The 27,256-nt window shown below is 50.4% G+C and overlaps 1 protein-coding gene across 1 annotated transcript; it reads left to right on the plus strand.

The window, feature by feature from the left end:
* The first annotated feature begins 3,141 nt into the window (after positions 1-3,141).
* Positions 3,142-27,024, plus strand: MICALL2 (MICAL like 2). Its single transcript, XM_058035435.1, has 17 exons — positions 3,142-3,291; positions 10,065-10,113; positions 13,929-14,070; positions 16,545-16,705; positions 17,323-17,444; positions 17,806-18,477; positions 18,686-18,855; positions 19,694-19,769; positions 19,889-20,004; positions 20,523-20,672; positions 23,321-23,376; positions 23,926-24,049; positions 24,626-24,716; positions 25,073-25,146; positions 25,396-25,510; positions 26,364-26,410; positions 26,502-27,024. The coding sequence occupies exons 1-17, from the start codon at positions 3,149-3,151 to the stop codon at positions 26,585-26,587; spliced, it is 2,394 nt and encodes a 797-aa protein (XP_057891418.1). The 5' UTR covers positions 3,142-3,148; the 3' UTR covers positions 26,588-27,024.
* The last annotated feature ends 232 nt before the right edge of the window (positions 27,025-27,256 follow it).

The following is a 27,256-nucleotide window of genomic DNA, read 5'->3' on the forward strand; positions in this document are numbered from 1 at the left end:
AGCATTGCTCTGATGCAGCCTGGTATCTAAAAAGAGAACTGAAAAGGACTGAGGAAGAGAAAGAAGAGTGTCTGTAAGTAGAGAAGAATAAATCAGTCCATGTCTGTGGATTGCTGCTCCAACAAACTTCCAAACACACCTTGGGGAGGGAGCTAGGGGAGCAGGCAGGGTGCTGCAGGACTCACTTTGCTCCAGGAGCCAGCTGTGCATCACAGGTGGGAAACCTCACCCAGCAGCCCTGGGAAAAGCTCAGTGAGCAGGGGCAAAGTCTGCAAAAAAGGGTAAGGACATATAAGGCTCCCTCAAAGGAAAAAGATGTGGAAAGGAGAGGTACAATGCAGAGTAAGGATTTGTCAGCATCATCCCCTGAGGAACAGTCTCAGAGAACAGCAGCTGTGGGTAACAGGCAGCTGCCCAGGCAGCTCTGCTCCCTTCCTGCCCTTTCCTCTCTCAGTGTGTGCTACTTTACCTGTTGGTGCATTAAAGGCTCATCAGAGCTGCAAGCTCCCACAGAGCTCTCCTCCAGAGCTTGCACAAGTCTCTGCTGCCTGCACTTTGGAAAGCCATTCTTGGGCCAGCAGCAATACCCTTACTGTATTAGCAAACTCCTCCAGCAATGTCATTTTAATCACCTTAGTGGAAAATGTGCACCTGATTCTTTTGGTGTACCAAGGGCTGTACCTCCAGACTAAACCTCTCTTGGGGTGCACAGCTTGGAGCCAGCAGCTAATAGTTTCTTCTTCTGCTGCCTGCAAGCCTGGATTTGTGGTCTGACCGTCCTGGTGATAAACAGGGCTCAGTGCAGGGAGGGACGAGGTGAGATGTGCCTGTGACACACAGGAAGTCACAGCTGCTCTGAGCCCAGCCTGGCTTTCCCCTCTGTGGGTCTGTGTCCCCTGCCACCCAGCCCCAGCTGCCCCTTCCCAAAGCACGAGGTAATGAGAAGGGCCTGGCTGCATTGGCTCATTGAGCTGGGTTTGTTAGAAGACAGATTGTCATGTTAAACAAATATATTAAAAAAACCACAAAGTCTCATTCCTGGGCCGTGCCCCATCTGGGCCATTAAATCTGAAAGGGGTAAGTACAGCTGTGTCAAAGCTGCACTCAGGAGCTGATTTTCAAGCTGATTTTCACTGTTTGTGTGATGGCAACTGGCAACCACTCCATTTCCAAACCTCATTTCCTTCTCCTCCTTTCCCAGAGCTGCGCTGTGTCGATTGGAAGCGCAGCAGGGGATGCACACTGCTAAACACAAACTCCACAGACACATTTCCTAAACCCAGAGCTGCCTCTTTATTTCTAACCAAACCCTAAGATACCTGGGGATGGGAAGGGCTGCTCACTGCTAGCCAGGCTTTTTGTAAATTGTACTATTATACTATTTTATCAAAGGTGTTGTGGAAATGTGGGACAGCTCATCTTTCAGGGCTCCAGCAAGTGTGTTTTTTGAGGGAAGTGAGGGGTAAAAACCCAACTTTGAGTTAATCCAGCCTTTCTTTTGATTGGTCCCTTGGTAGTCTGATTAATTTTGAGTGCAGATGTTTCTGCTTTCCATCACAGAATACACCCAGGACCTGGGAGCAGCCTCACAGTGCCGTATTTCCTCCTCGCCACACCACTCTTGTTACAGTTGTGCAGCAACATATGCTAAGGCCTTATTACAAGGGATTCCTATAAATGGCATAAAGGATTAATAATGTATTTATAACACAACTTTTTTTTAGTATAAAGTGATCTATAAATTTGTAATAAATGTTTTATAATGTTTTTGTAGCCTGTTATAAATGATAAATGGGAGACTATAGATGCCACATCAAATATTCATGCTGCATTGTGTGCATTATTATGCCATTACTGTTCAGGAAACCATTAATAATAAAGTGAATGGAGATGTAAAAGTTGCTGACATGCCCAGCAAGCCATTTATAATGAAATGTATAATCCTTACCATAAAGTAAATACATTGGCCAGTGATTGTTGATGAAATGGAAACACTCTGAATTATTTGTGAGGTATTTATATATTAATGTATATTATCCATATCATGTCACAGAAATGCCGTTAATGTATTATATGTATTATTGATTATTTTCCCCTAATTTATAGGCAGCTGTTTAAGTGTTACCTTGTCTCTTCTCGTGTTTTGCCAGCTGCCTGAGGTCTGCGGAGTTATTTTATGGGACGCGAGTGCTGCGGGGCAGCTGTTGCGAGCTGGCCGTGGCAGCGCTGGAGCGAGCCCAGCGGGGCAGGACGGCAGCGGGGCCGCCTTGTCGAGCCGCAATCCTTCCCCTTATCGAGCCGCAATCCTTCCCCTTATCGAGCCGCAATCCTTCCCCTTATCGAGCCACAATTCCTGCGGGGACGGGCCGGGGAGGAACCCGCGGGGCTTCTCCAGCCGGAACGAGTGCAGGGTTTCACGGCACTGCCGGCGCCTGGTGCGCTGCCCCAGCAGGGACAGACAGAGCCGCTGCTCCCGGCTGGCCTCGGCACGGCGAGACCTCGGGGCAGGCTCCGGGCTGGATCTGGGCTGATTCTAGGGAGGTTCTGGGCAGGTTCTGGGCTTATTCTGGGCAGGTTCTGGGCAGCCGAGCTTCGTCCTCCCTCCTCCTCCTCCCCGTTCTCTCTCCAGAGGGGCTCTGGCGGCACCGCTCGCCCTCGGCGTTACCTGGTGATGCTGGGGATGTATCCGCCCCCCCCCATCCCCCAGCCCAGGATTATCCAGCGAACACTTTACATTTAGATACTTTATGATGCTTTTTAATTTTTTCTCCTTCAAATGGGGAGAAAACATCCCTCCCAGTGACTAAATACGGCTCACGCCTCCCCTGCTGGCCGCCCCTTGGGCAGGGGGTTTTTCTGCGGGAGCAGAGGAAATTTCCCATGCCCTTGGTGCGGGCCCCCGTGTGCCGGGGATGCCGCTGCCCGCTCCCCGAGGCGAGGCGGTGCCTTCCCCGCCGCTTCCCCGCCCCTGAACCGCCCCAGAGCCGCCTGAGAGCCGCCCCTTTCCCCGCCTCCCGCCGCCGGTCCGGCCGCCACCCGCGGGCTGCTCGGCCCGGGCTGGGCACGGCGCGGCGCGGAGGGTCCCGGCCCTGCCCGGCCCGTCCCGGGCCTGCCCGGCCCCGCCAGGCCCTGCGGCGCCCCGCGGGCCATGGCGGCCATCCAGAACCTGCAGCTGTGGTGCCGCCAGCAGTGCGAGGGCTACCGCGATGTCAGCATCACCAACATGACCACCTCGTTCCGCGACGGGCTCGCCTTCTGCGCCATCCTGCACCGACACCGCCCCGACCTCATGTGAGTACCGTGCCGGGCATCGAGGGACGCCCCGCTCCGGCTCGGCACCCGCGCTGGGCCGCGGACCCCGTGTCCTCCATCCCCCCGGAACCCTCGCTGGGCTTTGCCCGTCCCTCCGTCCATCGAGCTGTGCATGTGCTGTGTCCATCCTGCCGTCCATCGAGCTGCAGACCCCGTGTCCTCTATCCCCAAAGAACCCATGCTGGGCTGTGCCCATCGAGCTGCGGACCCCGTGTCTTCTGTCCCCAAAGATCCCATGCTGGGCTGTGCCCATCCCTCCATCCTTCAAGCTGTGCATGTGCTGTGCCCATCCCTCCATCCACTGAGGTGTGCCCATCCCACCATCCATCGAGCTGTTGATGTGCTGTGCCCACCTGCTGTCCATTGAGCTGCAGACCCCAGGTTCTCCATCCACTCAAGAACCCTCTCCAGGGTGTGGCCATCCCGCCATCCTACAAGTTGTGGATGGCTGTGGCTGTCCTGCCATCCATTGAGCTGTGGACCCTGGTCTTCCACCTTCCTTGGGCTCTTGCCCTCACCAGCAGCATTCTGCTCACACCCACGCTGAGAATCTCCAAGAGAAAAGCTCTGCTCTCCAGCCTACGTGCTGGTTTTTTCCATACATTTTTCCTTTTTCCCTTTTCTTCCCTCAGTAGCCGGATTATAAATGTTCCAAATGCGTCCTTTCTGTTGCAGAACAAGTTCAGGCACTGATCTTTGGGGCAGCATTTCCTTCTTTGCTGTTGTGTTTGCTCTGGCTGGGCTCTCCTTGCTCAGCCCAACAGCAGCACAGTGCTCACAAGTCATGAGGCAAGGGCTATTTAAACAAAATGCAGTAAAAGGGCAGGGCCCCACAGCCACTGGATTCCTGCACATCCTTGTTTTTCCCATCTAGAGCTCTGTCTGTGGGAGCTTAAGTGCTTTTTGTGCCTTGCTGGGGCCATTTCTGGTGCCCTGTGGGTTTTGAGCTGTCCCTGCCCAAATGTTGGCATATGAGAAGGTGAATGGCCAAAGGGAGTCATAGATCCTGCTTCATAGCTGGGGTTCTTTGAGTTTGATTAATTTTTTCTTCTGGGCTCTTTGAGATAGTGGGATTGAGGGGGAAGATGAAGGCAAGGGAAAGAGTGCCCAGGAGTGTTGATTTAAACATTAGGTCTCTCCTGATCAGATGTGCCCAGCTGGGTGAAGAACAGATTGGGTGGTCTGCACTGCAGTTTTCCTCCTGTCCTACATCTTCTCCCTTTTTCTTCATGCTCCCAGCACAGCCTGCCACATGGGTTTGTGTGCAGCCATCCCTCTTGCAGATGTCTTGCTTCTGCTTGAACCCAAGAAAAGAACCCTTGTTTTCTCTCCTCTGTTACCTTGAAACGTGCCAGAAGCTGGAGCAGGCTTGGGCAGCAGAGGTTGGTTCAGGAGCTCCAGGCACCCTTTGTTGTCCCAGTGCTTGCTCTGTCACCGTGGTGTTGCCATGAATGACTTCCTGACATGTTGTCATGTCCATGTGACTCCAAATATTTCCTTTCCTTCCTTTGATTCACAGTCACAAAAACACAAAACACGGGGGCAGGAGGGTTGAGGTGTTCTTGTGGAGGGGCTGTGACTGCTTCCTGCAGCTGGCCCATCCGGAGCACAGCGATGGGAGAGCTGGAATAATCCTGTTGCCCAGTTTAGTGAGTTGTTTATAATCCTTGAACTGTGCAAAAAGGGTTGTGGATAGACATCTCTTAAATAAATTTTCCTGTGCTGGAGAGGGAAGATGTTCCTTGAGGCATCTCTCTGTTGCCATTCATTTTCCTTTATGGTGGACATTCTGCCTGACTTGATTTGGGACATCACAGAAGCTCTTTCTGCCTCAGACCAGCTGAGCAAGGGCTGCCTGAAGGTTAAAGTAAGAGAAGCCTTTATTTGTCACCTCCTTCATCCGTGTCAGTGCTGTAATTCAGCAATGCACCACGTGTACTACTGACTGGGCAAAGTCCTGCTGGAAGGAAATGGTGCTTTTGGGTGGTGGGTGGCCAGGCTTGCCAGGTGCCATGTGTCAGATCCTGGGGCAGAATACTTGTGCAGGTTCTCCATTTATCCCAAAAAGCTTCTCTGAGTGTTCCTGGTGCAAGGCACAAAGGTGGAGAAGTGCAGCTGGGTGCATGTGTGACTGTGATTTCTCCTTCCCAGGGGTCCATCCTGGGCCCCTGTCCTTGCTTCTACCAAGGATTATAGTTAAAGATTAAAAACACCAGAATAAAAGTAAAACTAGAAAGGGGTGTTTGGAGCTCTTGGTGAGTTTGCAGCAGCTCTGCTGCACAGATTACTTGCAGAACATGAGTCAGTCACAGCATCAGTTTTGCAACAGCGTGTTTTCTGTCTTGTTTTACACAAATGACATTCTTGGGCTGAGTGCAGGGGATTTCTCCTGAAGAAGCCTGAAAAATTACCAGGAAAACTTCAAGCTCAAAACATGGACATAAACATGAGCTTCTCTTGTGAAGTATGTGGCTCAGAGGGCAGGCTGGTGTGGGTCTCTCCTTCCTTCCTGTTTTCTTGCTGGAAAACATATGGAAAATATGATAACTCCTCTCAAACTTGGCCAATGTTGGCTTGTGTGTTACCAGTGAACACGGCAAGCTGTGTAAAATTAGAAATGCATTTCCCACTCACTTCCCACTCAGGCAAGGATGCTTGGGGGAGTGAAGATCCATGCTGAATTACCATGGAAATCCACTTTTTTTGTCCCAGATAAAGAGTGTTTCGGAGTCAGTCCGAGCTGGGCACACACACTGTTTCAGGCAGGCTGCAGCCCATTTTCTGGGGTGGTTGTAGAGCCTGGGGACATCTCTTGTCAGAGGAACATGAAACCTCATGGTAGGAGCTGAGGTTAGCAGCTGCCACATGTGGTGGTGAAGGTTGTGCAAGCTTCAGCCAGGATTTTAGTGCCCTTGTCCTGATGAATGAGTTAAAGAGGCAGGGGAGCTGTGCATGCTCACTCAGATATTAATGCCAGATGTCGAGGAAAGGTTTTGATTAGGATCCTTCTCTTCATCCAGTATCTTGCTCTTTCCCAGGCTGGTGTTCTGGGAATGGGCTGGTGGTGAAATCCCCCTTGGCAGCTGAGCAGCAGCAGTGCTCCTTCCCCCTGCAGCATTTCCAGGTCAGGAGCAGCTCAGCAGGGCAGGATGGGGTCAGGCTGGGGATGGGCTGTCAGCAGCAGGCTGGGCTGAGGCAGAGCTGCCTTGGCTCGGTGGGTTTGTGGTTTGTGTGACAGGCATAGGCAGGGGAGCATGGCTGGGGGTTCATTTTGGCAGCATTCTGTCGCTTGCCAGCAGGAGCATGGCAGAGTGGGGCAGGCATTCCTCAGAGGAGGATGGGCACATGGGGGGCATCTCCCTCCTGGAATTGCCAGCCTTGTCCCAGCTTTGCATCTCCAGAAAGAGCACAGCTGAGAGCTCCTGTTCCCAGCAAAGCAGGCTGGGTTTGAGCTCCTCTCCAAGGCTGGGAGCTGGCAAAGGGTGCCTCACTCTTTACAGTGATCCTTTTCACTGCACATCTTACTGTCTGTAGAGAAAGTAACACAAAGTTGCCTAAAAGAAGAAACTTTTTTGGTGCCATTGAGGCTCTGGGATTTGTTTTTTTTTTTTGCTCAGTCTGTTCCAAGGTCAAGTTTCCAATCAAGTTGGTGCTTGCAGCAGCAGAGATTCCTCCTGTGGAGGCACATGTGCTTGCAGAGGACTGTGGCATGTTTGTGAGTGCTGGGTCTGTGCAGCTGGAGCAGGGGGTGGTCACAGATTTGTGGGCATGGGAAATGCTCAGCCTCTTATTTGCTAAGGGAAGGATTTTTTTTTTTCAGAGCTAAAAACTTCCCCTGTTTTAAAACAGGAATAAAACTATTCCTCTGCTTGTGCACTCCACTCTGATTTGTTTCCAACACTGGAGGCCTCTCTTGGGTCGCATTTATATTTTTCACATTTTCCAATTAATTCAGTTGCCTGTGTTTTCTCAGTGGAGAACTCCTACTTCTCTGTTTGTATTACCTTTGCTGTCTTAGGATTACATTGGTCCAGAGAGCTTTGATATTCCAAGATAGGAGATGCACCAGCAAGATCAATTTCCAAAAGAAATATTAGATGTAAGCAGTTCACCTGACTAGCCAGGAAAGAATGATGCTGAGAGGTCAGGGGACTCTTGAAATGACCAAATAACCTGGTTGTTTGCACTTTCTTTTGAGGAGCAGAAGGGGATTTGAGACATCACAATCAAAAGATTGGGGTTTGTAGGTCTCTGCTGCATGCCAGGGAGTGCACGCACCACCACAGCAAACAGTGTTGAGTGTGGCTAAGGCACTGACTGACAATAAATAATAATTCCAGTGTCTCACAAGTCAGAATGACCAAGGAACTGGAGCTGCTCTTTGTTCTTGCAGTGTTTTGCTGCATTTCCATGCTACAGAGATTGTTTGGGAGCAGAACAGGGAGTGAGGCAAAGAACTGATATCACCTCCTTCAGCTGGGTCTTTAAAAAAACCAATTTTCTGGCCTGAATTAACCCAAGGATGGTTGTATCTATTGTTCCACTGAGACTTTTTTGGCACATTATTATTTTTGTTGCTTTTTAATCTATTGTCTCAGGGAAGGGAAATCTTTGGGCAGGAGCACTGCTTGAAGAGAAACCTCTGCAATTCCCTTTGACTGTGCACAGGAAGGACTCTGTGGTTTAGAGGTGGGATGTGCCTTGTCTTTACTGCTTGGGGGAGTTTAACCTCAGGGTTTTATCTGCCATTCCTTCTGTCCCTGTCCCACACAGCAATGCCAGATGTGGGAAGCAGGGAGGAGGCATTGGCACGATGAGCCGGGCTGTGTAAGGTTCCTCTCTTATTTATGATGTAATGCTCCCCTTTCTGTGCTGAGCAGATAAAGGACCTGGCTGCCTCCTTGCTGTTACAAGCAGTGGAAAAAGTTCCCCCGCTGCGATTACAGATCATGTGTTTCTCTCATGAATAGGGTGCTGTGAGCCAGCTTTGCTCTCAGAGCTACCCTGGCTCATCCCACGGGAGAGGGATAGGCTAAGGAGGTGGGTCCACATCAGATATAAAGGTGCTACGTACAAGGAATGCAAAGTTGGTGCTGTTTTCTGTTTGTCAGTGAGAATTCCCCTCTCAGGTATCAGCAGACACAAGGATTGGAAGGTGAAACGGTGTTATCAGAGAGGGATTGACCCTGCCAGCCTGCCTGGGCAGGAGGAAGCAGTGTTGCAGAGCAGGGCTGCCTGCCAGGATCCAGTTTTGTGTTCCCTGCTTAGCAAGTGGCAGCCAGTTTCTAACAAAGCTGATGGTGCTGTTTCCTCAGCAGGGGACACGCTCTGCTGTGGCTGAGGGGGCACTGCCAGAGGGCTCCAATTGCAGCAGCACAAACTCTGCAATCCCATCCCTGTCCCAGCACATCCCAGGGTCTCAGCTCCCAGCACAGTCAGGGAGTGTGGATCTGGGTTGGACCAGGCAGAGGGAAAGCAAATCTGGGGAGAGGTGAAGAGGGAAGTGATGTCTGGAGACAGCAGAAAGGAGCTGTTGACTTTGGCTTGGATTTGTGAACAGTAATTGTCACTTCCTTTTCAGTTGCTGATTATGAGCACGAATCAAAAGTTACAGCCCTAGGGAAAGCAGGCTAAAATTTTTACTGGCAGCTTTGGTGTTATCAGATGCAGTATGGTGTGGGCAGAGGTTTTCCCAGGCATATCCCTGGTGCTGCTTTTGTGGAGTTCTGCCAGAGGGAAAAAAGAAGATTTGAAGCCAGAACTCATGTGTGCTGCTGGACCCAGGAGCTTCTGAGATCAGAGGATATGGGTGTGTTGGAAAAGCATGTGATATGTGCAGTGTGTGAGGGCTCCATGAGAGACCTCCTTGGAGCTGAGCTCTCTCTGTGTGGAGACAAATTTCAAGGCAGGAGAAGAGCATGGAAAGTACTTTTGGGGTGACAGTGTTCATACCTGGCCAGCAGGTGTTGGTGTGTCTCTTTGAGGTGGGAGGGAACTGTGACAGTGTTCACAGGGGTCTCAGGTTGAGGGAAGAGATGAGGATCTGACTCCATGTTTCAGAAGGCTTGATTTATTATTTTATGATATATATTACATTAAAACTGTACTAAAAGAATAGAAGAAAAGGTTTCATCAGAAGGCTAGCTAAGAATAGAAAAGAAAGAATGATAACAAAAGCTTCTGTCTCGGACAGAGAGTCCAAGCCAGCTCACTGTGGTTGGCCATTAATTAGAAACAACTCTATGAGACCAATCACAGATCCACCCGTTGCATTCCACAGCAGCAGATAACCATTCTTTACATTTTGTACCTGAGGCCTCTCAACTTCTTAGGAGGAAAAATCCGAAGGAAAGGATTTTTCATAAAAAGATGTCTGTGACAGGGCAGCAAGGCTTTTCTGGGGGCCAAGAAACCACCCCATGAATTAGAGGTTGCTCCTGGCTGTCTCAGCAGAACCCCTCAATGTGCCTGGGATGTTTTTGCACCAACATGTCCTGTCCACAGGCAGCTGTGGGAGCCAGCAAAGGCAGATGTGCCAGAATTGTCTGGTGCTGCCTGTGGGCAGGTGCTGTGCCTGCTGCACATCCCTGTCCTGGGTGCAGCAGGTCTGATCTCAGGTGGGATCTGCCACGCTGCCCTCTCTGGAGCTGTCCAGGGGTGGATGGGATGCTCTGTCCCCTGAGCCAGAGCTGGAACTGGAGCAGTTCACTCTACATCACCAACCTGAGATTTTTCCTCTTTCTGTATTTCAGAAACTTCGACTCCCTCAGAAAAGAAAATGTGTATGAGAACAACAAGCTGGTAAGTGACTTCTAATGTTTACTTTTGGTCTAGTCTGGGACGTGGCACTTTGCTCATGTGATTTAGCAACAGAAACCCTGCAGACACAGTGTGCCCATTGTGCTGTGTTCCAGTCTTTTGCCTTATTCTGCACCTTCCAGCCTCCTCCTCAGGACAGCAATGTCCTGCTTGAAAGCACCTTCAGGCTGTTCACTCTTCTTAGCTCACACAGTGATGCCTGTTCCCAGTGTGTCCCGTGGCAGCAGGAGCTCAGACAGAGCTCAAAACATGGGCATGTTGAGTGTGTGATGCTCCTGAGGGGTGGAGCAGGAGCTGGGGAAAAGCTGGTGTGAGAGGGGAAGCACAAGGGAGTGTCCTCCCAATTCTGTTCCTTCCTGCTGCAGGGGATCAAGGTGGATACATCCTAAAACCTGTCTGGGTGCTGCCTGGACACTTCAGCCTGGTGTTGGAGTTTCTCATGTTCTTTCCATGAAGAAAATAGAAGTTAGGCAGGCCAGCCCCCTCCTGCACTGGATTCTAGCATGGTCTTAGTGATCCAAGGAGGGATTTTCCTCTCCCTCTCTCCATTGCAAAAGGAGAGGCAGTGAATTATAACCCTTCTCTTCCCCTGGCGTTGCTCCATGCAGCTTCATGGCTGCTTGACAGGAGCTTGGGATATGAGCAAACCATGGCAGCTTACCCCTGTCTGGGCTGGAGCAGTGACACACTCTCAGGCTGAAGTGCTTCTTGCCTCTGGGAGAGCCAAACCTGTCCCCTCATGCTCCTTAGCTCCTGCTGCCTTCATCCCTGGCGTGTCCATCACAGACCCTGAGTGCCCGGGCTGGGCTGGAGCCTGTGGGGAGTTGGTGACACTCTGGGGCTCAGTCCTGTGTGTTCCTCTCCTCAGGTTCAGACTGTGTATTTTGCCCTGGAGGGTTGCTGTTTGGCAGGAGTTGGGGCCTCTTCTCCGTGGAATCTTGGCTGGAGTGCTGAGGATCCCTGAGTGTTGCTCCTTGTCCAGCTGGGCTGATGGTTTCTGCTTGTGTCTGGGAAATGAGCTCTGAGAGCTGCCTCTGCTGCTTTCATTCATGAAAAGCTTCTTTGTGCTTCTCATAAAGAGTTGCTCCCCTCCTTTGTTGCAGTCTGTGTGTCCCCCCCTCCTCCCCCTTTCTGAGTTTCTTTTATGTCCCTTGTTTTGCTCTCTCTTCCTTACTCCACCTGCTGTGGGCTGCCTTGTCTGTGTTGTCCTTTCCCTGCTGGTGTCCTGCTGTCCTGGCTGTGCTGTCTGTGGGACTGTCCCTCCACCTCTCTGTGCTCCTGGGCTGGCCTCCCTTGGGCTTCTCTCCATCCTGGCTTGCTCTGCCTGTCCTTGGGATACAAAGATTTGCTGATTTCTCCCCAAATTATTGCTCTGCTATTTTCCAGACCCTCCTTGATGCCTTACTCATCAGAGGCTTATTTTCAAGGGCTGCATGCATTGTGCATGTAAAAAAGCCTTGTTTGAGCTGCAGTTGGCCATATAAGGTCATCTATAAGGAAGAATTTGTCATTTCTCAAGTGCCACAAGACCAACCCCAAACCCGTGAAAAATTTCACTTGGTGGCACTTTTTTTGCTAGAGATTTCAAAAATATATAAAGAGGAGGAAAGTTTCTAGAGGCCTGGAGTCAGTGCTGGTGGAGGGTGGTGTGGTGTAGCAGGTGGAGCCTGTGCCAGGCAGCTCAGGTGGCCTCAAGCATATCACTTTCCCATTTTGCATGGGCATGACAGCAGTGGCACTTTCCTCCCCTGGAAAACCCTTGGAGCTGCACAGATGAAAACCATGATGCAAAAACAACATGCTGGTCTGTGATGGTGGTCACAGGGGTTCTTGGATGAGGGAAGAGACGAGGATCTGACTTCATGTTTCAGAAGGCTTGATTTATTATTTTATTATATATTACATTAAAACTATACTAAAAGAATAGAAGAAAGGATTCCATCAGAAAGCTGGCTAAGAATAGAATAAGAAAGAATGATAACAAAAGTTTGTGGCTTGACTCTCTGTCCAAGCCAGCTGAGCTGTGATTGGCCATTAATTAGAAACATCCAACATGGGCTAATCAAAGATCTACCTGTTGCATTCCACAGCAGCAGATAACCATTGCTTACATTTTGTTCTTGAAGCCTCTCAGCTTCTCAGGAGGAAAAACCCTAAAGAAAGGATTTTTCATAAAAGATGTCTGTGACATTGGTCCTTGAAAGGGCAGCCTGGGCAGGCAGGCAGAGCAGGAGGTGACTGGGTCCTTTAGGTGCTGATCCTGTTGGGTCTCCAGGCAAGAGCAGCTCCCAGGAACACGAGGGTGCTGCAGGCACAGGGGACACCATGTCCTGATGGTGCTCTCTGCATTTGGCTCTGCCCAGAGCAGGTGGGAGCACAGAACATCCTCCTCTCTGTGGTCCAGCAGCCCCTGGCTCGTGTTCTGTGCCCGCTGTCACCCGTGGCAGGAGGTGGCACGACCTATGTCCCCACTAAGCATCACACCACCAATGTCCAGCAAGAAAACTGGACTGGTCAGACCAGTTGTGCAGTGGGGAGCACTCCAAGGAATGCATTAAGTACCAGTTTGCAAGACAGGAAAGTGCCAGGCTGGGCTGGCAGCTGGGGTGACACAGCCGGTGGTAACTGGCTGAAAGCGTTTTTAATGTCAGCTCTGTTGCATTTTTACTGGGATACCCAATGGAAAAAAAGGGTAATTATCTTGCTGAAAAATAGTGGCTGTTTGTTTCTTCTAAGCAGGAATGGTTGGCTTGTACACCAACACTGTGTGTGTCCGTGCCAGAGGTCAGATGCGGAGGGGTTTAATATATTCAAGGGGTTTTTTTTAACCCTTTCACTGTGGACTTTAGCAGTAGCTTTCCTTGTGCCTCTGCTCCTACAAGTGCTGTTTCCTTTGCTGTATTGGCATTTCAACAGGGATGCTCCAAAGGGGGAGAAAAAGGATTTTTTTCCCATAAGTTGGGAAGGAACAAGGCTGGAGAAGGTTCTTAGTGAAAGCTTTAAACTGAGCTGGGGTGTTGCAGTTTTTTTGTATTCTATTAAAGACTTTTTTCAGAGGCAAGAGAAAATAGCTTTTGCCTCCTTTAACACCTCTTCCTGGTGTCCTCTGCAGTTTCAAAGCAGAGGACACCACAAAGAGGAATATCTACCCCAAATACATGTTAGGCAGCACGGAAACAGTTAAACTGGAAGGCAGCTCTGTATCAGGAATTTTTCTGCATTACACCTCTTCTCCCCCTTTCTGCTCTGGGAGAGCAGGGTCCCTCCTGCAGCCCAATTTTCAGATGGAGAAGGGCAGGCAGTAGGAGGCTGGAAACTTTAGCCCAGCACTCAGAGATGAAAGCTGCCTGCAAGCACCTACCAGCCCACCGTTAATTGGGGAGAGCTCAGCTTGGGCTGGGAGCCTGGAAGCAGCTCTGCCAGCCTGGCCTGGCACATCCCCTTCTGCCAGCCTGGCTCTCTGCAGCTGTGCACTCACACACACAGGCAGGCTGCAGGAAGAGCAAGGCAAGCCCAGGTGAGTTACTGAGCACTGAGCTATGGCCAGCTTGCCAGGCCAGATTTTTGGCTCCTTGCCTGGGTTTCTCAAGGCAGTGGCTGGAAGCCATGACTCCGTTGGTTCCTATGATGTAGGAGTTAAACTGGTGCAGCTGTTCCCCAGTAGAGTTGTTTTTATTTGAGTGGGGCTGTTTGCAGTGCACTTTTTTACCTATGATGACGAGCAGCTCTGCTGCCTGCCATGGATAAGACCCCTCTCTTTTTATTTTTATTTTTATTTTCTTTTTCCCTTTCTGCAGGCATTTCGGGTGGCAGAGGAGGAGCTGGGGATCCCAGCCTTGCTGGATGCAGAGGATATGGTTGCTCTGAAGGTACCAGACAGGCTGAGCATCCTCACCTATGTTTCCCAGTATTATAACTACTTCCATGGACGGTCTCCTAGTAAGTACCATATTCCCTGGAGGGCTGGGAAGCATCAGGGCTTCATTTCAAGGCTGCATCAGGGCTGCATTTCCTCCTGACAAGCTTGGAAAAAGCAAAATAAACTGCACAGAGGCCTTCTTAGTACCAGAACTGTTTCACTGTGGGGATCTGAACTCTTTGCACACCAGCCTACAGTTGCACCAGTGCTTTTGGAATAGGGTACAGGGCCGTGTCTTGTCTTTGAAACTCTACCTTAAAATTTAAAATGCAGTTTAAAATTTCTTGTGGTCCAGCCAGAGGGGAGCACTGAAGGTTCCTCTCCATCGTCCCCACCTCAGCTTTCCATTCCTGAGCACCTCCACCCCTGTTGCAGTCTTTGCCATGCCTGAGGGCTGGTGAGAGCATGGAGCAGAGCAAGGCTGAGCTTGTCTGTGAGGCTGTGCCAATGTGACAGCATCAGTGGTAGGGCTTGTACAGCACAGCAGCACTGATGGAAGGAAGGAGAAGAAAATTATCACCCTAACTGACATAATTGTGATAGAAATTCTGTCAAACATAAAACAGAGCTGCCAAGGCGTTATATTCATGTAGTGGAGAGTTTAGCTGAGCTCACAGGAGCATTTTTGTAGTCTTGGTTTATATTTGGCTTTAAGCTCACATGAAATGAGGTAATATAATAAACCAATTTTACAGGTTCCTCCAGAGGAAACTTTCTAAAGTGGGACATGAATGACTTAAGTGGTTAAGGTGAATGTAAATGGAGAGATATATATTGAAAATGTCCTACATCTTGGAAAGAAAGCACAATTCACTCAGAACTGCCTTTAATGCTTAAACTCTTCCTACTTCTCCACCTCTTTACACATTTGAGCATGCTTTTTCTCTCCCTCCACAACTTCTTCTCTCTCCCTCTTCATTTTTTATTTCTTATTTTAAAACTGTTCTGATTGAAATCAAACAAATTCTGTCATGTTCATGCCAAGTGGTGAGAACCTGGGTCAGGCTGGGGTCTTTGCCCCCTCCTCCCTGCATTTATCTGCAACATCATCAAGCACAGCACATTTTTATACTCCCACAAGTGTCCCTCAAAACACTTGGGTTGCATTCCTGTTGCTGGGGTGAATGGGAATGTCTGAAAATGAGGAATGTGCCCTCTGACACGGAGCGGAGTCGCAGACGCACAGCCGTGCCCTTCAGATGGGTTCCTGAAGCAAGCAGGACACAGGAGGGCAGGCAGGGAGAGCAGACAGGGCTTTAGTGAGGCCATGCTCTCGTGGATGAGCAGAGTTGAAGCCACCCATCTTTGTGCTGGGCTTTGGGAATTCAGTGAATGGCACATTGGGGAGTGAGGGGCAGTCTGAGCCTGAGCTGTGTGATGTTTAACTGTGCCCTGCTCCCTGCACTGGGAGTGCTGGGTGTTTATTTGGAAACTTGGCTTTCTTGAGGCAGACTGCTGGGAACTGGGCTCCCTCTCTGCTCCCTGCCCTTTCTGTGTTTACTGAGCAGGGTATAATCTCTTTTCAGATGAGTGGCCATTGAAGTGTCACTTGGAAAGTGGAGCTGTGGCTCAAATATCCCACAAGGAACACAGAGACATCTCATTCAGAATAGGAAGTGGTGCAAGAATAACATCCCCGTGAGACACTTGGGGTTTGTGTCTGTAAAAACTTTGCACAAAGCCTTATTTCCCAGGGAAGGTTCCCTGCACTTCCCAGGGCACAGGGCACCATTCCCTGCTTGACTGAAGTGTGCTGGAGATTCTCTTTTCTCCACTTGTAGTGAATTTTGAGGGGTTCTATTCCATCTGCAAAGAAAAGAGAATTGGGCATTTTCAGGCTGCTTGTGGCAGCTCTTGGTTTCCACATCAGCATCTTCATGGCACCTCCAAGTCTTTGCAGAATTACCCATTTTTAGTGGTCATTTCCACATTCAACAAGGCTGTTTGCTCTGTGGGAGTCCCAGCTGGGGTATGGGAGGGACACTTGTAGCAGTGAATGTTCAGGCTCTGTAGGAAATCTGGAGCACAAGGACTTGAATGAAGCAAACCCTTTGTTTGCAAACCCTTCATCTCCTTAGCCATGACTCCTCTGCCTGTTCCAGCAGGGCCTCTTCCAGCTGGGATCATTTCCAGCCAAACCATGGGCTGCAATTGAAAACCCAAGGTCTTGTTCTCACCAGCAATGGATGGCAATTTGCATTTCTGCCCTCTTGCATTTCTGTTCATGAAATTCCCTGATTGCATTTCTTCCCTCTTGCATTTCTGTTCATGAAATTCCCTGAGAAGAGAAAAATCAGCAGTTTCAGAATGTTGTTACAATTCACTCGTTGCCTCTTGCCCCTCAGTCCAGTACAGAACTGCTCATGAAGGAAGTGTGTGTCTCCTTGTGTGCTTTTCATGTTACCCATCAGGCACCTCTGGGTATTCTTACTTTAAAATTATTCCTAAACCTGTGAGTTTTCCTTAAAAATATTCCCTTCTTCCATTCTTCCAGTTGGAGGCATGGCTGGAATCAAGCGTCCTTCCTCTGAATCTCCAGAGCAGCATCCTGGGAAGAAAACTGCTCCAGAGCCCCCCAAGCCAGTGCCACCAAAACTGCCTCCTGCCCACCCACCAGCCAGAGCCAAGCCAAAGGAAACCTCCCCAGTCACCACAGTAAGAAATGTGGATTTGGGTGTTCTTTATACCTTAAATCTGCCCAGTGAGATGGAGAGTACTGGGCTGGTTTAGAGCTCCTGCTGGTAAGGACTTAGTTCCTAAATTTTCTGTTCAGTATGAGTGATTTAATTCTGGCATAGATGGAGGTGGGAGTCACTGGAAAACCATCAATCAGCCTGGATACTTCCTGAACAGGATGTGGATGTCTTAGGACATGGAACCTGTGCTGTTCCTAGGTATTGGGAATGGAGATTTTACAGGATGTAGTGGTTTTTTTGCTAGAAAACATTGATCCAATTATTTGATATGGCTTCAAAACAGAGTAGAGATGAAAACAGGGTAGAAGCCCTTTCCCAGCTCATTTAAATCAGAGACCTTTGCCTATAGGCAGACAGGGCACCCTGGTTCTCTGGTTTTGTGGGAACATATTCCCCATGCTCTGTCCTTCCAAGGGCTGTTCCACTTCTGTGACCAAGGGATTGGAGGGAGAGGGAATTTCCTGGGTGTCACTTCTCTGTCCTGGCTGTGCAGGCCAAACACTGACCTTCTTGGGAGATTTCTAGCTGTGCCCAGTGCCACGCTCTCGTCTGCTCACCCTCTGCTTCTCCCCACAGAAGAGGGTCCTGGCAGAGAGTGGGAATGTGCCCAGCAGCAGCTGTGGGGTCTGTGGGAAGCACGTGCACCTGGTGCAGCGCTACCTGGTCGATGGGAAGCTCTATCACAGGAACTGCTTCAGGTACAGCAGCTCTTCAAGGCAGGGGCACAGCCCTGGGGCTCACAGAGGGCCAGCCTGGTTCTTTGGGGCTGGAGAGAGTGGTGTGGCACATTTTATTCAGAGTGGAGGCAATCTGGGCTTGCTGTTGACCTGTGTGTAAGGGAAACCGTCTCAACTGGTTTGTTTTCATCCACACCCCTCCTGCTTCAGGCTGTGCTATCAACAGCTCTTGTTCTGGTGCCTGAGGAGTGTGCACACAGGGTCTGCTCACTGCCAGTGTGGTGCCTTCACCCTCCTGTGGGTGGTGGAGTCGTGCCTGCACTCCCAGCTGTGTGTTTCCCAGCACTCTGGAGGATGTTTCCTGAGATTTTTGTATCCACAGGTGCAGGCAGTGTTGGAACTTGCTTCTTCCTGGAAGCTACAAAGCTGGGCCTGAGCCCGGTACCTTCATCTGCACCAGCCACCAGCAGCCAGACAGTGTCCAGATCTCTGGTCTCCACAGTACTGGGAAACAGCCTGACAGTGCCCCAGCCCCTGCTGCTGCCAGGGCGTTCCAGAAAGCAGCAGAACCCAAGAAACCAGAGCAGGTGTTGAAGAAACCCAGCCAGGAAGGCCTCACTAATTCAACCAAGCCATCTGTTTCATCTTATGGAAGCTCTGGCTTCAAAAGTGTAAATACTCCATGGTCCTCCTCAGCTGTAAATAAATCAGATGACTGCAAAGGTGCCTCGTTGGGGAATAAATCAGATCCCCATGAAGGCACCCCAGCAAAGCCTCCTTGGACATCCTCCACAACAAAAACACAGCAAGCACGAGAAAACTTTTTTCGCTCTTTGGAGTCCTCCAGCAATAAATCTCCTGAGACTCAAAAACAAGTCCAGTCTCCTCAGGGCCCTGATAAAGCTGCCCCTGCCAGAAGCACTGCTGAGGTCAGTCGGGTGACTGCTGGGAAGGATCAGGCACGTAACCATATTATACAGGCTCTGTCTGCATCAGGCACTGCTCCAAGCAGGCCAGGAGGACTCAGTTCCACTGGCTCCTCAGCACCTGGCAGGTAAGCACTGTTTCCCTTTCCCTTTTTACTGCCAAGATGTTCCTTGGGATAATTTGAGAAGCCTCTGCACCTTTCTTTGCTTTGTCCTGACTGCTCTTGTGGCTCAGTTTTAAAGGCATGTAGAGGGACACATACAAATCATTGGAACAGAGGCAAATAAAAAGGTCCATCCTTTCAAAAAGACTCATTAAGTTGTTCTTTTTTGCAGTGGCAAGTTTTCTCCCCCCAGTTCTCAGAGTCCAGCTCCAAAACCACAGTCCAGCAAAACAGGGTACCCAGCACCAAAGCAGGAAAAGATCACAGACCCTGTGCCCAAGAGCCAGGCTGCCAGCAAACCTGCTGAGCCTTTGCACAAGCCAGAGCCAAAAGGCATCAAAGGTGAGGATGAATGATTCACACAGCTCTGCCTGGACACAGCACTCCAACTTTATGCCTTCCTCTTGGACCAGTGCAGCAAATGTGTCCATGACTCTGTCCTTTGTGTCTGTGAGTGTTTTCTGAGCTGTGTTTTCTCCCTGTGTGCACTGTCCCTGTGCAACTGCTCCCTCTAGCATGGGGAATTCTACTGCTCTGAGGATCTCCAGGTGTTTGAAGTTGTACTTGCTGTCATCAAACATTGAGATCATGGTGGCTTTCAAAGGCTTAGGGTTTCCCAGGTGGGAGACCTTGCCAGAGCTTTGGGCTGGTTTTTTTATTGCAGTTGCAAGTCACCCAGCCTCCTTGTCTGTTTTGTACCAAGCTTCCATCATGGTGACTTAGCAGTAGGCCAGGGGATGATATCTGGGGGTTCCCAGTGTCCCAGGCACTTTCAGGTGGCTGGTATTTTTTTGGGCCAGAAGAACTGGCTGTTTGCAGTTAGCTGTGACTTTTTTGTCTCTTCCTGCCCCAGCCTTTGGTCTCTGAGATCTGAGCCGTTTGTGTTGTATTGCTGTTGAATGTGCCTGTTCATGTACTCTGCAGCTGAATTTCTGTAACTGTGATTGATCTGAAAGTGACAAAATGCCACTTAGATTACTTACTCCCTATGGTATCTGAATCTGCCCATGTTAAACTTGTTGAGCTGGTGCTGCTTTGCTGCAATAACATCATAGTACCTGCCCCACTGCATGCCTTATCTCCTAGGATTCTCCTGAGACTCAAATCTGGCTTGTTTCTTTTTATTGGATGCTTTTGTTCTTGTGTATTTTTATTTCCCTTGCTATGTTCTTTTCTTCAGGAAGCACAAATGTTGCTGACAGCAAGTCTGAGAGCCCAGAAGGGTGGAGATCTCGGTTGAAGCCTGTGGCCAACAAGTGAGTGTCTTTGCAGCTGGCGGGTTTCCACACCAGATCCACACCAGGATGGCCAGAACTTTTCCTGTGGACCATTCTGCAAGAGGGATTTTTCCTATCTTTGTCTTTTTTCTTTGCAGGGACCAAGGTGGCCCTAAGAAACCTGCTGATAACTGCCAGGTGGGAGCAGGGAGCCCAGCACAGAAGGAGCCAAAGCCAAGCCCATTAGTTGTCCCACCAGCAAAGCAGGACTCTGGTATGAAGGATAAAAGCTTTGCCTTCGTTTTGCTGATCAGGAAAGGGACAGGCATTGTACTGCAAGGATTGTTGGTGGAGAATGTGCCTTTGCTTTCAGGGATCTTTGCTCTCTGCACCTGCTTTAGCCTTGTGGTGCCTTTATTTTTGATGGATGGCTTCCTATCCTTCCCCAAGGAGAAGGACTCAGTATCCATAGGGTTCCCTTTTCTGCAAGACAGCCTGCAAGATTCCACTTACCCTCTCTTGCATGATTGTATAATGTTGAGAAATCTTAGTGATGGTTCCCAGCTGTTTATTCTCCTCCCAAATGTTTATTCTCCTCTTACTCTGGCCTTGTAATGAGTGTTTTTTTCCTGTTTACTTTGGGTTTATGCCCTTCATTATCATCAAGAGAGAACTAGGACTAGAAATGGAGTTTGGTAGTGGTGACTGCCAGAGACATTGGGCATTAAAGGGATTTTTATGAGATAAAATTGAAATTTCTTACCCAAAACTTCTCTGTGCTTCTTAATCCAGCTTCATCTGGTGGATTCACGAAGAAGTTGTTGATTCCCAGCTCAGATCTTATCAGGAGCTGTCAGAATGCAAAGCAAGACTGGAAAGATCCTGGAGGGTCTGCCAAGAAGGAGGAAGATGGCAACCAGTTGAAAACAAGCACTGCTACATGTAAGATCTCTTCTGTCTACTGAAGTCACCCTCTCCCCTGCACTGTCAGGGAACAGCCTGAGTGGTCAGGGGGGGTTATGTGTCCCAGAGTTTTCTGTGACTGATCCTCTGGCTGCTGTCATGGGGGCAGAGTCTGTGTAATTGATTTTTATTAGCCAGCTTGGCCTGAGCAGGAAGCAGCAAGGCCAGAGAATTCAGTGGGAAAGGAAGAAATTGAAATAGGAATTTTTCAAGGTCACTGCCCTGTCATTCTTTGGACTTATGAAGTGCTATGAAGAGGACCATCTCCTAATTTGGGGAACTGGGATCTAGTTGATGTCTCTGTTCTTCTTCAGCTGGGTGGCTTTAGGAAATAAAAGGAATGCAGAGAATTGTCATCCAGAGACTCCAGCTGGCAGGACCCACAGGAGCAGGAGCCAAGGCTTCTGTTTCTTTGATATTCAAAGATGTCCTGACCAGTTTTTTCCTACTCTTAATCCAGTTTCTTACTCCTGTTTGTTCAACCATAGCTTTACTGTGCACCTCTCCTCCAAGTTTTCCTTGCTCTGACGCATCCCACCACAATGCTGAGGAAATTTTCTGGAGCTAACCTAATGTTTGCTGCTGTCCTGTTTGCTCAGCTTCTTTGTCTCCCTTTTCCTTGCCCCATCTTGCTGTGTCTTACCTGTCTGGAGTAGAAGCTTCACACAGCAGGGCTCAGTCCTGCCCCTGAAGTTTGTCTTGGGCAACCAGGATGGATCCTGGTGGCTCCATGGCCTCATCTTTATTTTTTGTCAGCTGGTTCCACCACCTTTGACAGCTACCAAACATTCAGTCTCCAGTTGTGTTGTCTTTTTTAAAAGTTTGCTGTGCCTCCTTTGCCAGCATTTTCCCAAAACTTCCCAGCTCCTCTTCCCTCAGCCTCAGCCCCAGGGTTCAGCTCCGGTCTCTCCCAAAAGTGAGTGAGCTGTTCAGATAAGGGAGGCTGGGTTCATATCTGTGTTTCTAAAGGTTATTGATTGCCATGGGGGAGGGCCATTGGGAAATGTTCCTGGCAGTGTCCCCCCACTTTTCCCCAGCTGAAAGGCTGGTTCCTGCTGCTGTCACTGGGCAGGCTGTGGGGTAGGGACAGAGCTCTTGCTCCTCTCTGTGGATTTTTCCTCAGCACTCAGAGCTGTGAGCAGTCAGCTGCTGTTCCTGCCCTCAGTCCCGGGCTGGTGTTGAGCTGTGGATGGTGAGCATTGCTGTAATCATTCATTTTCTTTGGTGGTAGGTGATGTTTTCTGCTGAGAAAGGAGGCTCCAGGCTTTTCCTGCCAGCTGTCCTACTTCCAGCTTGCTGGCAGGCATCCAGCCCATCCTGTGTCTGTCAGGCCACAACCCGAGGGTATCAGGGGATATCAGATCCTGAGCTGGTCCCAGGGTGTCACTTTACAGGCTCTCCCCCTGCAGTGACCCTGGCCTTCTCTCCATCAGGGCTGCAGCTCTCTGCCGTGCTTGGAGGTGCTGCAGAGCCCACCTGGGAGGAGCCCAGAGGTGCAGGACTGGGCTGGGAGAGGGAAATGTTGTTTGGGCAGGCAGCTCAAGGCAGGACAAGTCCTTCTTGGCGGAATCTTTAAGAGAAGTGTGGGTTGCAGGCAATGCACAGGCAGCAAACAGCAGCATCCAGAGGGAAGGGATCCCTGACAGAGCCCAGCAGTGCAGGAGCAGCACAGCCACATCCAGCATCTTCTGCCTTTGCACTCCTAGAAAGCACAATGGGCAGCTGGAGAGCTGTCCTTGAGCTCTTCCTCAGTCTCCAGAGACTCTCAGGAGGCTCCCCATGTCTGTCTGTCCTGCCTTTCTGCTTGTGTGTGCTCAGCCTGCGTCGCTGCTGCCTTTGTTACAGCCCTGCTCTTTTGATAGCAGAGTTTTCCTCCCTTATCTCATCATCCACTCACGCCTCTGTTCCCTCTCTGTGGTAATTATCCAGCCCAGCCCCTTGGGGATCCAAATACCTCACACTCTTCTGTAGTTATCCTTGCAGCACAGTTGGGCAGAGGAAGCTGAGGCACAGTGGAACAAATACACATTGCTTAAGGATTGATTTTAATAGGTGTCCAGAGCCTGAATAATGCTGTGTAGTGGGGCCGTGGGGACTTCTCACCTAGGAAGTGTTTTGTGGAAGGAATTGAACCTTAGTTTCCTGAGATCTACACTGAGGTCCCCTAGACCATCTTTGTTTCATCAGTATTTACTGGTACTCCTTTGTAAAAGAGCACTAGGGGGACATTTTTAGTGTGTCCTGGTGTTTGCTGTGACAGTAACCCTGTCTTTCTGTGCTGCCCTTTGGAACCTTAATAAGGAATGGGGTTTGCCACAACAAATATCTTTGGGTTTTGACAAGATAGTGAATGAACATGCAAGTGAGTATTCATGGGTGGAAATTCCAAAGTCACACCTGAATTAGGTGACTGTCCATTCCCTGCCGTTGAAACCCTGAGGGACAAGCCACAAGGAGTAAATCAGGCTGTGAGGAGATGTCTCTTACTTTGGTCATGTGGATGCATGTGTATGATCTGTGACCTCTGTTGGGTAGCTGGGACCTGTTGTGCTCTGGTGCTCTGGGACAGGCACTGTCCCACACCATAAAATTATTTAAAGGTTGTTGTGATTTTTTTTCTCTTGTAGTTAAACTCCCTGTTCCAAAAAGCGAAGGGAAGCCTCAAGTGGTGTCCCCAACCAAGGTATGGCTGGAAACCACGTGTAAGAGGAGATGGGTGGGGTGGTTAAATACCCTTCTGGAGTGCTTGTCCAGATATATCCAAGTTTGTCTTAGTGGGAGGGTTTGTTGGGATACCCAGGGAAAGGGTGAAAGGCTGTGGGGCAGAACAAGAGAAGCTGCTGGTTATCTTCCATGCAGGGAGACAATCAGAGCTGGAATCAGAGCCAAACAAAACTATGGCAGACATTGCATTCCCCACAGAAGGAAGGAGAATTTCTGCAGGCTGACAGGTGTGGGGGAGTTACCACTGACAGCAGAAGTGTCACAGCCCTGCAGTGCTACTGACAGCAGAATTGTCACAGCCCTGCAGTGGCCAATGACAGCAGAATTGTCACAGCCCTGCAGTGGCCCCTGCCCTGTTGTGAGCAGCTCTGCCCCTCTGCTGGCCTGGCCCTCCCGGGCTGTGGCTCTGTACCTGGGCTCCTTATGCCCTTTCCCATCTCTGTGGTGACCTCACCAGGCAGTCTCAGGGCTCCTGAGCTGCATTTGGCCCTACATTTTTATTCCCTAGCTGCGCCCAGACTACCTCCCTGAGGAGAAGATCCAGGAGAAGGTTTGTGCCATCGAGAAGCAGCTGGATGAGCTGGAATTGAAGGGAGTGGATCTGGAGAAGCAGCTGCGTGCCTGTGAGGGAGGTGAGGAGCCCTGGTGCCAGCTCTGCCCTGCTGGGGAGCTGTGGGGCTCAGGTCCCACCCCTGGCACTCTGGGCTCCATTTTTAGGAGCTCATGTGAGTCACCAGGTTGCCAGAGGTACCTGATATACAAAGATAAAGCCCGGGGAATTTTGAACCTTCTCTGGCTGTTTTGTAATATATATTACAAAATACAATCTATTACAAAATTAATATAAATATTTTTTGAGCAAGGTCTTGTGTTAATTTGGCTGAGGATCAGAGTTTTGGGAGTCCTGTAGCAGAGGATCCATAAGCAGCTTCCTTGAATCCACAAGGAGTGACCTGCATCCCTTGGGGCTCCAAAGATTGCCTGTTTTCACTTGGGCTCTGGAAATCCCCACACAGGCCCTTGCTTTCAAGGGAACCAGATGGAATTTGCTCATGTCCAAGACTCTAACTGTTGGGTTTTTTCCTGTTTTTTCACTTGAGGTTGCCTGGGGCTCACATAAGTCACCCTAGGCTCTCCCCCAAGAGATTGTGTGCTTGAGCCAGGGGGGCTGAACTGATGCAGCTTCTTGCCCTTTGTCTCCTCTGTAGATGAGTCTGAGGATGCCCTTATGGTGGATTGGTTCAAACTGATCCATGAGAAGCAGCTGCTGCTCAGACAGGAATCAGAGCTGATGTACAAGTGAGTAAATCAGAAATTCTCCTCTCTGCTCGTGCACTCCCTGTGGGCAGTGAAGGACAGAGAGTGTGGCAGCCCAAAACAATCCTATGCCATTTGGATGAGAAGGGTTGAGGGTGTCTCTGGGAGAGCTGCCAGCATCCTGATGCATTAGCTGGTGGGCTTTGGGCACCCAGGGTCTGTGAAGAGCTCGTGAGGAGAGAAACATCAGAAATGTGATGGAGGAAGATTTCCCCTGAGCCAGCAGCCCCTGCTCAGGTGGTGGGCAGCACAGAGATGAGGCTTTATCATGAGAGGAGAAGGGTCCAGCCCTGGGGCATGGCAGGGCAGTAACCCATCACTCCTGTCATTCCTTCCAGGATGAAGCAGCAGCACCTGGAGGAGCAGCAGTGGAACATTGAGATGGAGCTGCGAAGGCTCATGAGCAAACCAGGTAAGGACTGGGAGTCCTGCTGGGAGCCTCCACCTGTGTGCCAGCCCTGGGATGTCCTTCAGATCTGAAGGGGTTGCACTGTGGGTGTCCCTGGGCAGACTCCCTGTGACACCCAGCCCACCTCTGCTTGGTGAGGGCGTGTAGGATGTGCCCCTCAGTGTGAGGATTGTAAAATTAGGGTGGAGGCAGGAGCCACAGTGGGGAGGCACTGCCTGTAGCTGTGAGATGGGCTTCCCTTGTCTTGTGCAGAGGAACTGAAGACTCCCAGGGAGAAGGAGCAGGAGAAGGAGCTGCTGGAGTCGTACCTGAACACGGTCAATGACCGCAATAACATTGTGGATTGCCTGGATGAGGACAGGCTCAGGTGAGGCTGCTCAGAGCCAGCACTGCTGTGTTTCCACTGCTGCCCAGGCTGTAGGGGTGGATGGGTGGCTGTAGTTCTGCTCCACGAGAGGTGGGTGGTCACCTGTCATCAACATCTTGTCCTGAATGCTGCTGTCTTTGCATCCTTGGCAGCTGCTGGGAAGAGATCAGGACCACAGCCCTGTTCTCTCTCAAGCTAAAGCTGCTGTGAGAACTGGGCTGGGAGATGTGGAATGCAGGGGAGGGGAGGGAGAGGCTGGAGATGCAGGCAGTATGGGAGATACAGGAGCAATCTGGGGACATGAAGTCAGGAATGTCTGCTGCAGCAAGTGGAAGAACAACTGTAGCCAAGAACTGGATCCTTCCCAAGTTCAAAGGAAAACTGTGTCAAGGATTTGTGCCTCCTGATGCTGAGAACAGCCTCCATTTGTTGACCTCAGAGCAGCAGCTCCTGCTTGTGGATTGTGGTGCTGCCAGGACAAGGTGGTGACAGCAGTGTGCCTGTCCCTGATGGCAGTGAGCTCTCTGTAGCACCCTGGGCTGCTGTGTCAGCTTCACTCGTCTCCTGGGGTGTGCTGGTGTCTCACCACTCCATGAACTCTGATGATTCATCAGCCAGCTGGGAGAAGGTCTGGAAATCCTCACACAGGCCCTTGCTTTCAAGGGAACCAGATGGAATTTGCTCATGTCTAAGACTCTCACTGTTGGGTTTTTTCCTGCAGCTTCTCAGGGTATGCTGTGGAGCTTGGTAATTTCTTAGTGGGGAATAAGAGCAGTATTTTCATGGGCTTTGGTATCTACCAGCTGGTCATGAGCACAGGAAAGTTTCCTAATGCCATGCTGTTCCATTGCAGAGAGAAAGAGGAAGACCAGATGTTGGCAGACATGATACAGAGGTTGGGTAAGGACCCTTTCTCCTCTTCCAGGGTAGCCCTGGGGCTCACTGGGGCTGTGGGTCTCAGCCTGCTCTGTGTCTGCTCCCTCTCCTGCAGATGGATCTCTTGAGAGCCACGAGCCAGAGAGGAAGAAGAACAAGTTCCGCCTGTCCAAAATATGGAAGCAGAAAAAACAAGAGTAAAGCTCAGGAGCTTCATGTTCCTTTTCCCAGTGGCCCAGAGAGAGCCATCAAAGGTGTGGTCCTTCCTCAGTGCTGTGTTCTTGGAGCTGTGCAGGACTGTGAGAGGCCCCAAGGGGGCTGTCAAAGGTGTGGTGCTTCCTGAGTGCTGCTTTCCTGGAGCTCCTGGGCTGTGAGAGGCTCCCTGGCATGGAGACTGCAGGTTTGCTGAGCAAAGGACAGTGTCAATCCCCTCTGGCCCTGGTGTGGGGCCCAGGGATACCTTCCCCTGCACATAGACTTTTAAGACTGTTTTCCTTCACTGGCTGTGGGTCAGAGCTGGTTCAGCCTTGCTGGCAGCTCAGGAGGGCAGAGCTCAGGTTGCCCACCCAGTGCCTGGGTCAGAACAGCCCTGAAAGCAGGAGCATGGCCCTGCATGGCACCCCACAGTGTCCCATCCCTGTCCCTTCCTCCTCTCTGCCTGTGCTGTGGCTCTTTGGCCAGGTCAGAGGTGCAGGGAGGGAGATGCTGCAGGGCCAGAGGGGTTGATGGTTCCCCTCTCACCACACCAGTGCAAACTGGAGGCTCCATGGCTGGGGGGAGCAGAGAGCAGAACCTCTCTGTGTCTGTGGTGTGGGATGTTCTCCACCCACAGCAGTTTCAGCAATAGTGATTTGTTTCCAGACCTCTTTT

Source organism: Melospiza georgiana, chromosome 16 (genome assembly GCF_028018845.1).
Source record: "Melospiza georgiana isolate bMelGeo1 chromosome 16, bMelGeo1.pri, whole genome shotgun sequence".
Taxonomy (NCBI): domain Eukaryota; kingdom Metazoa; phylum Chordata; class Aves; order Passeriformes; family Passerellidae; genus Melospiza; species Melospiza georgiana.